This window comes from Staurois parvus, unplaced genomic scaffold, assembly GCF_062004578.1.
Source record: "Staurois parvus isolate SC_StPar_1 unplaced genomic scaffold, SC_StPar_1.0 ptg001045l, whole genome shotgun sequence".
NCBI classification, from domain to species: Eukaryota; Metazoa; Chordata; class Amphibia; order Anura; family Ranidae; genus Staurois; species Staurois parvus.
Genome location: NW_028318841.1, coordinates 3,514,441 through 3,531,339, shown reverse-complemented (window position 1 = coordinate 3,531,339; position 16,899 = coordinate 3,514,441). Strand labels below are relative to the sequence as shown.

The 16,899-nt window shown below is 45.3% G+C and overlaps 1 protein-coding gene across 1 annotated transcript in view; it reads left to right on the top strand.

Moving 5' to 3' along the window:
- LOC149440926 (interleukin-13 receptor subunit alpha-1-like) overlaps positions 1-16,899 on the top strand; it is a 148,231-nt gene that overhangs the window by 82,469 nt on the left and 48,863 nt on the right. The window contains exons 7-8 of the mRNA XM_089657958.1: positions 4,044-4,192; positions 9,710-9,848. Of these exons, the coding sequence (XP_089514084.1) occupies positions 4,044-4,192; positions 9,710-9,848 (288 nt within the window). The remainder of the gene's footprint in view (positions 1-4,043; positions 4,193-9,709; positions 9,849-16,899) is intronic.

Sequence of the window (16,899 nt, the reverse complement as noted above, 5' to 3'; positions counted from 1 at the left end):
TGTTTGGGCCCATGGATCAACGCTATGTTTGGAGGAGGAAGAACAAGGCCTATGATGAAAAGAACACCTTGCCTACTGTGAAGCATGGTGGAGGGTCAATCATGCTTTGGGGCTGTTTTGCTTCTGCAGGTACAGGGAAGCTTCAGCGTGTGCAAGGTACCATGAATTCTCTTCAGTACCAGGAGATATTGGATGGAAACGTGATGCAGTCCGTCACACACCTGAGGCTTGGGAGACGTTGGACCTTTCAACAGGACAATGATCCCAAGCATACCTCCAAGTCCACTAGAGCATGGTTGCAGAGGAAAGGCTGGAACATTTTGGAGTGGCCATCGCAGTCACCAGACTTAAATCCGATTGAGAACCTCTGGTGGGACTTAAAGAAAGCAGTTGCAGTGCGCAAGCCTAAGAATGTGACTGAACTGGAGGCCTTTGCCCATGAAGAATGGGCGAAGATACCCGTAGATCGCTGCAAGACACTTGTGTCAAGCTATGCTTCACGTTTAAAAGCTGTTATAACTGTAAAAGGATGCTGTACTAAGTACTAAGATTGAATGTCACTTGGGGGTTGAATAAAACTGATAATGCTGTGAGCACAGAAAAGACATTTGTGGTTATTTCATTATAACTGTTATGTTATATTTGTCTGACCTACAAGTGCCTCTTTAATGTAAATGTAAGCAAGATGACTGAATGATCAAAAGCAATGTCAAACTGGCCAAAACACTCAATTTCAGTGGGGGTTGAATAATTTTGGACACAACTGTATGTATATACAGTTGCAAGAAAAAGTATGTGAACCCCTTGGGATTACGTGGAGTTTTGCATGAATTGGGCATAAAATGTGCTCTGAACGTCATCTAAGTCACAACAATAGAAGAACACAGTCTGCTAAACATAATGCTGCACAAGCATTTGATGTTGCCTTGGTTTAATTGCACATAACATGTAAACATTCACAGTGCAGGGAGGGAAAAGTATGTGAACCTTTGGACTTAATAACTGGTTGACCCTCCTTTGGCAGCAATAACCTCAACCAAACGTTTCCTGTAGTTACAGATCAGACCTGCACAACCATCTGGAGTAATTTTGGACCACTCCTCTTCACAAAACTGTTTCAGTGTAGCAATATTCTTGGGATGTCTGGTGTGAATCGCTCTCTTAAGGTCATGCCACAGCATTTCAATTGGGTTGAGGTCAGGACTCTGACTGGGCCACTCCAGAAGGCGTATTCTGTGCTGTTGCAGACATTGTTTTGTTGAATTACTTGTATGCTTTGGGTCATTGTCCAGTTGCATCACCCATCCTCTGCGGAGCTTCAGTTGGTGGACAGATGGTCGTACGTTTTCCTGCAAAATGTCTTGATAAGCTCTGGAATTCATTTTCCCATCAATGACAACAATCCGTCCAGGCCTTGAGGCAGCAAAGCAGCCCCAAACCATGATGCTCCCTCTGCCATGTTTTACAGTGGGGATGAGGTTTTGATGTTGGTGTGCTGTGCCTTTTTTTCTCCACACATAGTGTTGTGTGTTCTTCCCAAACAACTCAATCTTGGTTTCATCTGTCCACAGTATATTTTGCCAGTAGTGCTGTGGAACATCCAGGTGCTCTTTTGCAAACTTCAAACGTGCTGCAATTTTCTTTTTGGACAGCAATGGCTTCCTCCATGGTGTCCTCCCATGTACTCCATTCTTGTTTAATGTTTTCCTTATTGTAGATGTGTCAACAAAAATGTTAGCATGTGCCAGAGATTTCTGTAGGTCTTTAGCTGACACTCTGGGATTCTTCTTTACCTCATGCAGCATTCTGCGCTGTGCTCTTGCTGTCATTTTTACAGGACGACCACACCTAGGGAGAGTAACAACAGTGCTAAACTTTCTCCATTTGTAGACAGTCTGTCTTACCGTGGACACATGAACATCAAGGCTTTTGGAGATACTTTTGTAACCCTTTCCAGCTTCATGCAAGTCAACAATTCTTGATCGTAGGTCTTCTGAGAGCTCTTTTCTGCAAGGCATGATTCACATCAGACAGTGCTTCTTGAAACCAGTAAACCCAAAACAGGTGTGTGTTTTTTAAGGGCAGGACAGCTGTCAGCAACACATCCAATATCATCACACTGATTGGAGTCAAGGTTGGCTCACTCCTGGCTCCAATTAGCTCTGGGAGAAGTCATTAAGCTAGGGCCTCACATACTTTTTCCTCCCTGCACTGTGAATGTTTACATGTTATGTGCAATTAAACCATGGCAATCTAATGTTTGTGTAGTATTATGTTCAGCAGACTGTGTTCTTCTATTGTTGTGACTTAGATGACGTTCAGAGCACATTTTATGCCCAATTCATGCAAAACTCCACGTAATCCCAAGGGGTTCACTTACTTTTTCTTGCAACTGTATATATATATATATATATATATATATATATATATATATAGTGGAATTTTTGTTTTTATTTCTTTTATACTAGTAATGGCGGCGATCAGCGACTTATAGCGGGACTGCAGGGGGGCATTCTGACACTGGATAGGATCTAACTGCCACTGACATCCCCGGTGACACTATACAGAGATCAGTGCTAATAAAAAGCACCGACACTGTACTAATGACACTGGGCAGAAAGGGGTTAACATTTGGGGCAATCAAAGGGTCAACTATGTGCTGAGTGTGTGTTTTACATTGTGTGCTGTGTGCCGTTTTACATTGGAGATATGCTGCTTTGTATCTCTCTGCAGAGAGAGATTTGTATCTCTCTGCTGTGCAGAGAGATACAAAGCAGCATGTATATACTGACAGCAAAGAGACCTGTGTTGTTTACACACAGGTCTTTCCCCTGTCAGCTTTGCCAACGATCACCGAGTGCCGGGCAGCAATCATCGTCCAGGACCTGGTGATAGACATCCCCAGCCGCCAATAGTGGCACAGGTAGGGCGGCGCACACATCCCCTATCCGGAAATGCAAATCACACATTATATATATATATATATATATATATATATATATATATATATATACAGGATTTTACGCAGCCGTGTCTCCCTGTAGCAATACTTATGCTATAGGGCAGATGTCAAGTGGGTTAATGTAAAAAAAAAAAGGCACTTACAGAGATAAACACAACATCTGCATTAATCATATAACCGCCACTTGCTAGGGAACCTGAAACACAGCTTCTGTACCAGTATGTCTCTCATTCAGCAGACAGAGCACACTGACTAACAGGCACAGATACCACTAGGCCCAGCCCTGACACGTTTCGTCACCTTAGACTTTTTCAAAGGGATATTCTTTTCTATTTCAGGTACATAAATCTATCACCCGCTCTAATATGTGTCATCTGGAGGCACGATGGAATTGTAAAAATTGCCGTAGACACTCTTTATGAATTCCCCTGATAATATTGTGAGTGGGTGGATTATGTGTGGAGGCGATGTGTGTAATTATGCTACATTTAGATATTTTAAAGGATCAGTGCACTTTTGGTGCAGTTATCCTTTTCTGTTCTGCCTCTGCTAGCAATTTTGACAAAGATTATACTTACCAACATCCCCACTTTTCTAACATGTTCACTGTGTGGCCTTGTGTATAGTACCCTTTAGAATTTCTTAGGCCCATGTCACACTAGTGACTTCTCCCTGACAACAGCTCTCCACCAACATGATCACTAACAACAACACGCACTGGCATTAATGGAGTTGCTTCCTCACTGGTCACTGCAGAGTCTCACTCGCCATCGAGAGAGACATGGCCTCATAGTAGGATGTCAGTGATTTTTTTGGCTTTCCTAGCCATCCTGTCACTGGGGAGTTGTGCCCAGGACACCTTAAAGTATGTACTGTATGCACGTTGCAGCTTCTGTTTCTTCCATGGAAATTTCTTCTCTTGGCCCTTCAGGCTACAGATGGATTTTTAATTAAAGTGAATGGTGGCCATTGCACATACGTGCTGTAAGACAAATATTTTTAATACCATACCATGTAATTTGTTTTAACCATTGCTATCTGTTTGTTAAACTGTCATCACCTCTTTGTAATTTTTTTTCAGCAAAATTAAAACCTCCAGTCATAAATAAAGCCTACCGTACTCCAAATGCCAGTATACACATCAGCTGGAATGACATGGAGGTGCATAATGAATTACTACATGAAGTCCTAGTACAAAACTCCAATAGAAAAATTCCTGACAACTACAAGGTAGGGACTTTGAATGGTTCTTAAAAAAAATGTTGGAAAGTTAAAATCTGGAACCTTTGGACAGAAGTTCACATGCAAACTGGTTTAGCAAAAAAGGATACTCCAAATAAAAAAACATAATCACGTCAGAACATCTCTGCTGTATTAATGCTGAACTCCAGGCAGACAGCTAAATATACATATGAAATGCATATACAGTCATGGCCGAAATTGTTGGCACCCTTGATATTTTTCCTGAAAATCAAGTATTTCACACAAAAAAGGTATTGCATTAACACATGTTTTGCTATACACATGTTTATTCCCTTTGTATGTATTGGAACAAATATAAAACAGAGGCAGAAAAGCAAATATGACATAATGTCACACAAAACCCCAAAAATGGGCTGGACAAAAGTATTGGCACCCTTAACTTAATATTTGGTTGCACACCCTTTGGAAAACATAACTGAAATCAGTCGCTTCCTATAACCATCAATAAGCTTCTGACACCTCTCACCCGGAATTTTGGACCACTCTTCCTTTGCAAACAGCTCCAGGTCTCTCTTATTGGAAGGACACCTTTTCCCAACAGCAATTTTAAGATCTCTCCACAGGTGTTCAATGGGATTTAGATCTGGGCTCATTGCTGGCCACTTCAGAACTCTCCAGCGCTTCTTTGCCATCCATTTCTGAGTGCTTTTTGACGTATGTTTGGGGTCATTGTCCTGCTGGAAGACCCAGGATCTTGGACGCAAACCCAGCTTTCTGACACTGGGCCCTACAGTGCGACCCAAAATCCTTTGGTAATCCTCAGATTTCATGATGCCTTGCACACAGTCAAGGCACCCAGTGCCAGAGGCAGCAAAACAACCCCAAAACATCATTGAACCTCCACCATATTTTACCGTAGGTACTGTGTTTTGTTCTTTGTAGGCCTCATTCCGTTTTCGGTAAACAGTAGAATGATGTGCTTTACCGAAAAGCTCTATCTTGGTCTCATCTGTCCACAAGACGTTTTCCCAGAAGGCTTTTGGCTTACTCAAGTACATTTTGGCAAACTGTAGTCTTGCTTTTTTATGTCTCTGTGTCAGCAGTGGGGTCCTCCTGGGTCTCCTGCCATAGCGTTTCATTTCATTTAAATGTCGACGGATAGTTCGCGCTGACACTGATGCTCCCTGAGCCTGCAGGACAGCTTGAATGTCTTTGGAACATGTTTGGGGCTGCTTATCCACCATCCGGACTATTCTGCGTTGCAATCTTTCATCAATTTTCCTCATCCGTCCACGACCAGGGAGATTAGCTACAGTGCCATGGGTTGCAAACTTCTTGATAATGTTGCGCACTGTGGACAAAGGCAAATCTAGTTCTCTGGAGATGGACTTGTAACCTTGAGATTGTTGATATTTTGCCACAATTTTGGTTCTCAGGTCCTCAGACAGTTCTCGTCTCCTCTTTCTGTTGTCCATGCTTAGTGTGGCACAGACAGACACACAATGCAAAGGTTAAGTGAACGTCTCTCCTTTTTATCTGCTTTCAGGTGTGATTTCTATATTGCCCACACCTGTTACTTGCCCCAGGTGAGTTTACAGGAGCATCACATGCTTGTAACATTCTTATTTATCCGCAGTTGTGAAAGGGTGCCAATACTTTTGTCCAGCCCATTTTTGGAGGTTTGTGTGACATTATGTCGAATTTGCTTTCTTTCCTCCCTTTTTTTGTTTTGTCCCAATACACACAAAGGGAATAAACATGTGTATAGCAAAACATGTGTTAATGCAATACGTTTCGTGAGAAATACATGATTTCCTGGAGAAATATCAAGGGTGCCAACAATTTCGGCCATGACTGTAAGAGAGCTGTTTCTGTCAATGGACTGGCAGTTCTGTACATCCAAGTTTCTTCTTTGCACAGCTGGGTAGATGACACCCCTTACAGTAAAGAGTTACAGCCTGCTGACTGAACAGCAAAAGAGAAACATCAGACTGACGAGGTTATCCCTCTACTCACTCTTGTCAACATATCTGCATGCAACTCACCAGATTGGTCCCAGTCCTGCCCCTCCTTCTGCCAGTCCAAATAATTCTGTATGTGGATTGCAAGAGACTGATAACAAGTCAAATTATGGTCCTTAGCCTAGTTGTATTTACAAAAAGTATTTATTAGATAATATGAAGCTACATTATGTGTCTTTAATACAAAGCTGTATTCATTTGTGTCCTTTACATCTGCCCAAAGGTTGAAGTGGTATTAAACCCAAAACTTGAAATTGAATATCCAAAACCAGCTGTCCACCTGTGAGCCAATACAGTGAATTCTCTGCAAACACAACCCAAAAATATTCAATAAACATATATTAAATCCAAAAAAATTTTTTTAGGTTCGCAAACACACCACACCAACTCATACAATATTGTCAACCAATATATAGATAAATATCATGCTGCGCTCCTCTATTATTATCATCAAAGACACATTGATTACGTGTAAAAAATAAAATAAAATAAAATCTAATATAAATAAAATGTGAAAAAAACAAAACAAAATGTGAAAAGAACAAATGTCCACTGTGATTATACAATCCCTTTATACTATGGAAATAAATGTATCATTGTATATCCAGAGACTGATACATAAGAGTCCTCTTTCTTTTTGAGAAATCTGTGCTAATTAGATGAATACACTCCAGGTTCCAAAAACTTTTGCAGCATAAATACAGCTCTATCATGCGCTCACCTCCGTCTCCAGCCTCAACAGGCTAAATCACGCAGTTTATCCTATAAAAGGATAAAGTATGCTTGGCTGCTTATCACCTTCAAACAATCTCTCCAAACCGCAGTTTTCCTGGTTAACCTGGTGTCACTCCTCTCCTCATTATCTTGTATGGATCTATGGGTGTGTGGATGGTTGGATGAATCTTCCCTCCTTCTCCCCTCCAGGGGAACAATCCTCCAGAATTACTCCAGCAAACTCCACATATATAATTGCAAAGAAAAACAGAAGATAGTGCTTTATCCTTATAAAACTCCTTTTATTGCCAAACTCTGTCTGTCACACTCACATTTTCATTAAAATAAACAAGCCTTTAAGAAGAAAAGGTAGCAGTGTGTTAACACACACTGTGTCTGTACTCACCAGAAAAGCCGACTGCACGCGATGACGTCGGAGCCCCTCCCCTACGCGTTACGCCACCGGTCACGTGGCTTCATCAGGGAAAAATGATTGAATATATTGCAGCTTACCAATCTTTAGATTTGTTGGCTGCGTTGGTTTTTTTTCACTAGGCCAGTAACACACGTCCTGTATTTGGGTGCCTCCATGTTGGATGAATGAGCAACAGGGACACTGGATCTGGGACACATGACATCTGACAGCATTGTTAATCTTGAGGGAGGGGAATGTTTGATGTGTTAGCAGACTTTGATACTGTAACAAACTGAAGACAAACTCCAGCTCACACATTTTAGGGAAATACAGCAACTGATTATTTTTCTTTTGCAATAAAGGATAAATAAATAAAATCTGATCATTGTAAGCACCCTTGTCTGTGGTAGATGTTTTGTCTCAGCCCTCCAACTGCTACATCTGTAGGAAAGCTTGCTTGAAAAACAACACATCAACTGATAGGATCACTAGGTGAAAATAAAGGAAAGCATGCCTGAGAAAACAAACAACGCCACATCTAAAAATTGTTAAACTGCAATATAATAAATGTTTACTTTTGGGTTTAATATAATACTTTAACTTTAATGCAGAGGCAAGCAGTCATTTATCGCTGTGTTCCATTACAGAGATCACTGCCTGTACTTTGCCATGGTCACTTCTATGTCAGACCTTAACGTGATTGTAAACCCTTACTTATACCCAGTGAAGTGACTGGCCTCAGGTGATACACAGAGATGTTTCAGGGACTTGCCCCTTCCTCAGAAACATGTTTTCATGATGACCAGCTTCTCTCCTTTGGTTTGACAAGGTCTGAGTGCTCCCCTAGGCTTCCAGTTTGCCCTCACCAGCCCTTGTTCGGGCAGTCTCTTGCCAGGTGTATGACATAACAACTGGATCAAGGACACGTGACTTCTGGCAGACGCACCATCTTAGTGATTCCAGAAGCTGCCATACATATACCCTTTCCACTGTCCTGAGGCTCCTTGGCTGAACACCCTACTGTTGGGTCCAAGATCATGTGTCATCTGCCAGCTTCTGGGAATATGTGTTTCTCCTCTCCAGTAGCTTGGTGATGTATCAATCTGGGCACTCCTACATGTCATGCTTTTTAACCCAACAATAAAGTGGATTTCGATTTTAACTGTTCCTGGGCTTGTGACTCTATTGAAGTTTTCTCTATTGACTTCCACAGGGTTTGGAGCACTCCTTTATTTGTTTTGTTAAAATTACACACTGCAATGCTCAGTGGGGGTTATTGTGAGAGCTGATTGGAGGGAAGGGACACCCCTCCCCTTCACACAGCACCCAGGAACAGAGCTGAGGCTGTCAATCAAAGGTGGTGTGCTTGAGATCCCTCCCTTGTCTGTTTTCTCTTGGTATCAGGAAAAATTGCCAGAAGTGACTCATGCTGATAGCAGAGGAACAAGACCGCACACAGAAATGACACTTTGTGCTCTTTATTGAGACAAGTACACCGTATAAATGGATATTCTTTGTTCCTATTTCATGTCTGAGGTTTACAACCAGGTTAAAGCAAAACTAGCTGCATTAGTGAAGAGGATCAAACTGTTCCTGATGGGTTACTGACCCACCCTATTCCCCAATGGGAGCTGGCAGGCAACAGAGGCAGGGGCACAGGACCCAAGTGTTTGCTTTTTCTAACTCCCAACAGTTGCTCATACAAATTACATTTCAGCTACTGTAGTCCAAACATTCACCAGTTGGTGGGTATGGGTTACTGCATGTTGCTGTATGCCTTATGAAAGGCAATAAAGGGAAGTAAACCTCATTGGTCGCCCACTTCTGTTGAATCAATGACTCACATCCACTGAAACCAAAGGATCAGCATGGTAATATCTTTTAAACTTATACTTTTCTTGTGACAGTGACAAGCTGTTAATATTTTGCGGGTAATATAGAGGGTATTTTAGTACCTAAAGAATAGGTAGTAATAAACCTATAATGCAATATTATTTAAATAGTGTATTATTATAGGTTGGTTTAGAGATGGTCTGGGCTACGTATTATTTATTGTTCCCCCTGCCCCCTTTGAAACAGCACTGACAGTTCACCCCCTTTCTCCTAATGCATGAAGTGGTAATGTCCCAGCCATGTATGTCAGTCATGAGAAAGATGTGCCAATGGCAGGGTCTTAAGGGCAGAGGATAAAGCATGACACAAATAGGACACTAGCAAACCAATAATTGTTCACTGCAGTTTAATAGGTGTTTAACATACAGACTGATCTATTGAAAATGTTTGCCTGTGATACACTGCAGGTATGAACTGTAATTGCAGCTTTGAATCCCAGTAATATGTGATATGTATTAACTGTAATAAATGACTATTCCCAGCTTCCTTTTTATCTTTTAGGATATTATAGGTTTAAGCACAGACATTCCCAATGTTCTTTCTGATGTCACATACACTGTAAAGGTACGGGTGAGGTTACCACGATATTCCACAGATTCAATTCTTTGGAGTGACTGGAGTAAGGAGTGGCCATTGCAAGGTAAAGTTATTTGGCATTACAATGATGTTATTTATTAATCGGTACCTGCAATAGCAGTGTGATGGCAGTTTATAATTAACCTACCTAATTACGTAGTTTAATTGACTGCTGTCTAAATTGGCCCTAGTATGTGTATATATGAGTAAGGGACCTTAGATTGTACGCACCTTGAGGGCAAGGACTGATGTGATTGTACAATACTGTATAATGTAAATTGACAGCGCTATATACGTTCCAGTAATAAATAAATAAACATCAAATTCAACACTCTAATACATAAGTGTAAGATATGCTACCTGCCAAAAAGCCAGTTTGTAATTAGACACACTTGTAACATCAAGACCTTTTGCAAAGTGCTGACTATTTAATCTCACTACAGTGAAAGCAAAGTTGGGATTGGTTTGTGAAGGAACAGTTCATTGATTAGGTCAGCTCTGTGCTCTCTCCTCCAATCAACAAAGTCGATTTGTTAGTTTCAGAGCACTGTGCAATGCTAAGAATGCTGCCTCCTCCATTTCCAGATGGTGATGTGCAGAGGATTACAGAAAGCTATTACAAATAAAAAAAATTTACAGATTACTGTACTATATAAAAATAGTATTTTAATGAATACATAACTGAATTAAATAGGGTTTCTTTTCTTAAAGTGTCATTAAACCCACATCATTAAAAACTAAAATCAAATGCTGTCTTACATGCTGTTCATACTTACCGTATTTGCCGGCGTATAAGACGACTTTTTACCCCTTGAAAATCTTCTCAAAAGTCGGGGGTCGTCTTATACGCCGGTATACGGCATACTGACACTTTTTAGGGGGGCGGCACGTTGCCGCCGCCGCCCCCCCCTTCCCCCAATGGAAGGGACACTAAGTACAGGGGTGGGCAGCGGCTGTTTCTTACCTGGTTCCGGTCCCACGACGATCCGGTCCAGGAAGCGTGGCTGCGCCTTCAGTTCGGCCACTGGATGTTCGTGCGGCTGCTCGGCTCCGCCTCCTCACCAGTGATTGGCCGCCAGAACTGTAGCTCAGGAAAGGCACACAGGCGGCCAATCACCGGCGAGGGGGTGGAGTCGAGCGGCCCCGCGAAAATTGAGTGCAGGACCAGCAGGTAAGTGGTCAGTGTAGAGGTGCTGCTGCAACCACATATGCTGGCTGCAGCAGCACCATGCGAGAACAGGGTCAGCAAGTGTCAGTGGGAGGAATAGTGCCCCATCATTGGTGTCACTGATACCAATGATGGAGCACTATTCCTCCCACTGATACCAATGATGGGGCACTATTCCTCCCACTGACACCAACGATGGGGCACTATTCCTCCCACTGACACCAACGATGGGGCACTTTCCCCCCCCCCACTGACACCAACGATGGGGCACTATTCCTCCCCCCCACTGACATCAACGATGGGGCACTATTCCCCCCCCCCACTGACACCAATGATGGGGCACTATTCCACCCCCCACTGACACCAATGATGGGACACCATTCCTCCCACTGACACCAATGTTGGGACACCATTCCTCCCACTGACACCAATGATTGGGCACTATTCCCCCCACTGATACCAATGATGGGGCACTATTCCCCCCACTGATACTAATGATGGGGCACTATTCCTGCCACTGATACCAATGATGGGGCACTATTCCCCCCACTGATACTAATGATGGGGCACTATTCCTCCCACTGACACCAATGATGGGGCACTATTCCTCCCACTGATACTAATGATGGGGCACTATTCCTGCCACTAATGCTAATGATGGGGCACTATTCCTGCCACTGATACCAATGATGGGGCACTATTCCTGCCACTAATGCCAATGATGGGGCACTATTCCTGCCACTGATACTAATGATGGGGCACTATTCCTGCCACTAATGCCAATGATGGGGCACTATTCCTGCCACTGATACCAATGATGGGGCACTATTCCTGCCACTGATACCAATGATGGGGCACTATTCCTCCCACTGATACCAATGATGGGGCACTATTCCTGCCACTGATACCAATGATGGGGCACTATTCCTGCCACTGATACCAATGATGGGACACTATTCCTGCCACTGGTGTGCATTGGAAGAGGGGTAGTCTTATACGGCGAGTATAGCTCAAACACTAAATTTTAGCATGAAAAGTAGGGGGGTCGTCTTATACGCCCAGTCGTCTTATACGCCGGCAAATACGGTACTTGGTCACTATGAGATTTGTTTTCTATATTCTACAAAAAACCTGGTTGATCTTGCTACTATCTATCTCCCCCTCCTGTCCATGTCCCCCATGCAGTTGGGGATCTTGAAGAGCAGTCTGCTGTTGGCAGCTATTGCACATCAGGGGCGGACTGACAACTCATGGGGCCCCCGGGCAATAGGGGATCATGGGGCCCCTGTGTCCTTTCCCAAACTCAAAAAAGCCTATGAAAAAGGTACCAGGGGCATCTCATGGGGCCCCCTACTGACCCCGGGCTCAGTTTCCAAATGGTCAGTCCATTTCCAAATGGTCAGTCCGCCCCATTGCACATGCACAGTTTTCAGTGTATTTCTACACTAAGGATTTCCTCCCAATCACATCTGAGCAGCCCATGTGACTATAGATTTACACATGTGGGCATATACACAGTGGTAAATGACAGCCCACTCCCTCTCTCCTCTCTGCCAACTAACCAGCTAAACACAATAGGGGTGGTAGATTACATCTTGATTGATGGAGGCTTCACCTCCCTGTTATTCTAAGACACAGGCTGGAGGGGCATGATACAGCCTGTGACTTCCAGAATTCCACCCACATCATGTTATTGCCAAAAATAATAAACTTTTCATTTCAAATACATATTTGTATGCCGATTTTAAAGCAGTTTATTGAAATTAATGATTTATTTTTCTCTGTAGCCCAAAGGCTGTTTTTTTTAATGTTGAACATGTGACCAGCAGCAGAGGACTAGAAGCTCCTCCTGCCGCTGTTTACCTACAGACAGGCTGGGAAAGAGCTGTGTCATGTGACAGCTGTAAATTGAAAAGGATAAAAGGCACCTAGACGTTTTATTAAAATAATTCCAGTGCCATCATCCACATACAGAAAGAGAAGAGATAATGTAAATTAAACAGTGTGTGTTTAGTATCACTTTAAAGCTGTATCACTCCTATAGTCTCTAACTGCTGATTGGAATGTGAATGATCATATTACCAATGGAGAGGTCTCCACTGTCACCAATCAGTTGTCTAAACCTTTTCCCTCCAGTACCTGGTGCCTTAGGGTTAGTTTACAGAAGCATGGCCCTCTGAAGAGTGAATGGCAGTGGGCTGCTTTTCAGTGGCATTTGACAGGTTGTGAGGAGGCATTATGTCACCACCTCACCAACTGCTTTATTCCCTAAAAATGTGCACCTCAACCGCACGCATTGCACCTGGTTGCAGGTCAGTTGCGGTTTGGCCCTATTCAGTTGAATTTGATGCTGAACATGATAGGTGGATCATTTTTGCCAAGCGCGATGCAAAGCATAGTGTTTGTGGCATGTGTACACTCCTATCTGTGCCCTTGCAGCTTAGGGGAGAACATTTGGGGGATTCTGAAAATGTGGCTCAACTGTGTGCTGTAAATTGCCTCCAGCAATGTTCCTGTTTCTTCTTGCTGGAGGCTGCCATTTTGCTGAAACCCAGAGCTTCTGAGCAGCAGTAAATCTTTAGGCTGTCAGCAGATCGGACAAATTTGGCACAGTGCCTAAAAATAGAGAGCAATGAACATGTGCAGAGCAGGGTGAGGCAAATGTATTACTGGATTTTAAACAGTATAGGCATTTATGTTTAATGTTTTACATAGCTATACCTGCAAAAGGGGCCTGAAGTGATCTAGACTAAAGTTTTACTTTAAGACTAGGAGTGTAGAGGAAAAGGATATAATTAGAGATGAGCGAATTATTCAAAAATTCGATTCGACTGATTCGGCGAATTCGTGAAAAAATTTCGATTCGAGTCGAATATATTCGCTGCGAATTTAACTTATAAAAGGGTGTTTCTAGGCTTCAGAGAGCCTTTATATTAGTGCAGAACACTGTACCTTTAATTTAAATGCCCTTGGAGTCTGCTGGGGAAGAGAAATAATACTGTCAGTCAGTATGACATGCAGATGAGTGCCGTCGATCTTAGAATCACCGCACACTTCACTCATTTGGGCAGTCACGGGGCCAAAACCAGAGTGTGGAGCCACAGTGTGGCGGTGGAGGCAGCAGCAATGGGAGGCCATACAGCACCCTATGACAAAAATGGAACCCACCAGCAGTGTGAGGAGACCTGAAAGTGGCACATGGCAGAGTGTGGCGATGGAGACAGCAGCAATGGGAGGCCGTACAGGGACCCATGACACACTCTGGACCTTGCAGCAGCATGAGGAGGCGGTACAGGGGCCCATGACAGATTACGGGCCTGGCAGCAGCATGAGGAGTCGGTACGGGGGCCCATGACACACTCTGGACCTGGCAGCAGCATGAGGAGGCGGTACAGGGACGCATGACAGATTACGAGCCTGGCAGCAGCAACTTGGACAGGAGGACGTTCAGCTTCTGCACCGTTGGTGCGTGCTCGCAAACTGTTGTCTCTTGGAAACGGATTCCAAGAAAGACTGCTGACGGAATCCGTGAAGAGGAGTAGCAGGAGAAGGAGCATCTGAACGAGCGGAATATGCCAACAAGCGACAACAGGGGCCCATGACAGATTACGGGCCTGGCAGCAGCATGAGGAGTTGGTACGGGGGCCCATGGCAGATTATGGGCCTGGCAGCAGCAATGGGAGGCCCGTAATCTGCCAGCACCCTATGACAAAAAATGGAACACACCAGCAGTGTGTGAGGAGACCTGAAAGTGACACATGGCAGAGTGTGGCGATGGAGACAGCAGCAATGGGAGGCCGTACAGGGACCCATGAGAGACTGTGGACCTGGCAGCAGCATGAGGAGGCGGTACAGGGGCCCATGGCAGATTAGGGGCCTGGCAACAGCTATGGGAGGCCCGTAATCTGCCAGCACCCTATGACAAAAAATTTAACACACCAGCAGTGTGAGGAGACCTGAAAGTGGCACATGGCAGAGTGTGGCGATGGAGACAGCAGCAATGGGAGGCCGTACAGGGACCCATGAGAGACTGTGGACCTGGCAGCAGCATGAGGAGGTGGTACAGGGGCCCATGGCAGATTAGGGGCCTGGCAGCAGCTATGGGAGGCCCGTAATCTGCCAGCACCCTATGACAAAAAATTTAACACACCAGCAGTGTGAGGAGACCTGAAAGTGGCACATGGCAGAGTGTGGCGATGGAGACAGCAGCAATGGGAGGCCGTACAGGGACCCATGAGAGACTGTGGACCTGGCAGCAGCATGAGGAGGCGGTACAGGGGCCCATGGCAGATTAGGGGCCTGGCAGCAGCTATGGGAGGCCCGTAATCTGCCAGCACCCTATGACAAAAAATTTAACACACCAGCAGTGTGAGGAGACCTGAAAGTGGCACATGGCAGAGTGTGGCGATGGAGACAGCAGCAATGGGAGGCCGTACAGGGACCCATGAGAGACTGTGGACCTGGCAGCAGCATGAGGAGGCGGTACAGGGGCCCATGGCAGATTAGGGGCCTGGCAGCAGCTATGGGAGGCCCGTAATCTGCCAGCACCCTATGACAAAAAATTTAACACACCAGCAGTGTGAGGAGACCTGAAAGTGGCACATGGCAGAGTGTGGCGATGGAGACAGCAGCAATGGGAGGCTGTACAGGGACCCATGAGAGACTGTGGACCTGGCAGCAGCATGAGGAGGCGGCACAGGGGCCCATGGCAGATTAGGGGCCTGGCAGCAGCTATGGGAGGCCCGTAATCTGCCAGCACCCTATGACAAAAAATTTAACACACCAGCAGTGTGAGGAGACCTGAAAGTGGCACATGGCAGAGTGTGGCGATGGAGACAGCAGCAATGGGAGGCCGTACAGGGACCCATGAGAGACTGTGGACCTGGCAGCAGCATGAGGAGGCGGTACAGGGGCCCATGGCAGATTAGGGGCCTGGCAGCAGCTATAAGAGGCCCGTAATCTGCCAGCACCCTATGACAAAAAATTTAACACACCAGCAGTGTGAGACCTGAAAGTGGCACATGGCAGAGTGTGGCGATGGAGACAGCAGCAATGGGAGGCCGTACAGGGACCCATGAGAGACTGTGGACCTGGCAGCAGCATGAGGAGGCGGTACAGGGGCCCATGGCAGATTAGGGGCCTGGCAGCAGCTATGGGAGGCCCGTAATCTGCCAGCACCCTATGACAAAAAATTTAACACACCAGCAGTGTGAGGAGACCTGAAAGTGGCACATGGCAGAGTGTGGCGATGAAGACAGCAGCAATGGGAGGCCGTACAGGGACCCATGAGAGACTGTGGACCTGGCAGCAGCATGAGGAGGCGGTACAGGGGCCCATGGCAGATTAGGGGCCTGGCAGCAGCTATGGGAGGCCCGTAATCTGCCAGCACCCTATGACAAAAAATTTAACACACCAGCAGTGTGAGGAGACCTGAAAGTGGCACATGGCAGAGTGTGGCGATGGAGACAGCAGCAATGGGAGGCCGTACAGGGACCCATGAGAGACTGTGGACCTGGCAGCAGCATGAGGAGGCGGTACAGGGGCCCATGGCAGATTAGGGGCCTGGCAGCAGCTATGGGAGGCCCGTAATCTGCCAGCACCCTATGACAAAAAATTTAACACACCAGCAGTGTGAGGAGACCTGAAAGTGGCACATGGCAGAGTGTGGCGATGAAGACAGCAGCAATGGGAGGCCGTACAGGGACCCATGAGAGACTGTGGACCTGGCAGCAGCATGAGGAGGCGGTACAGGGGCCCATGGCAGATTAGGGGCCTGGCAGCAGCTATGGGAGGCCCGTAATCTGCCAGCACCCTATGACAAAAAATTTAACACACCAGCAGTGTGAGGAGACCTGAAAGTGGCACATGGCAGAGTGTGGCGATGGAGACAGCAGCAATGGGAGGCCGTACAGGGACCCATGAGAGACTGTGGACCTGGCAGCAGCAT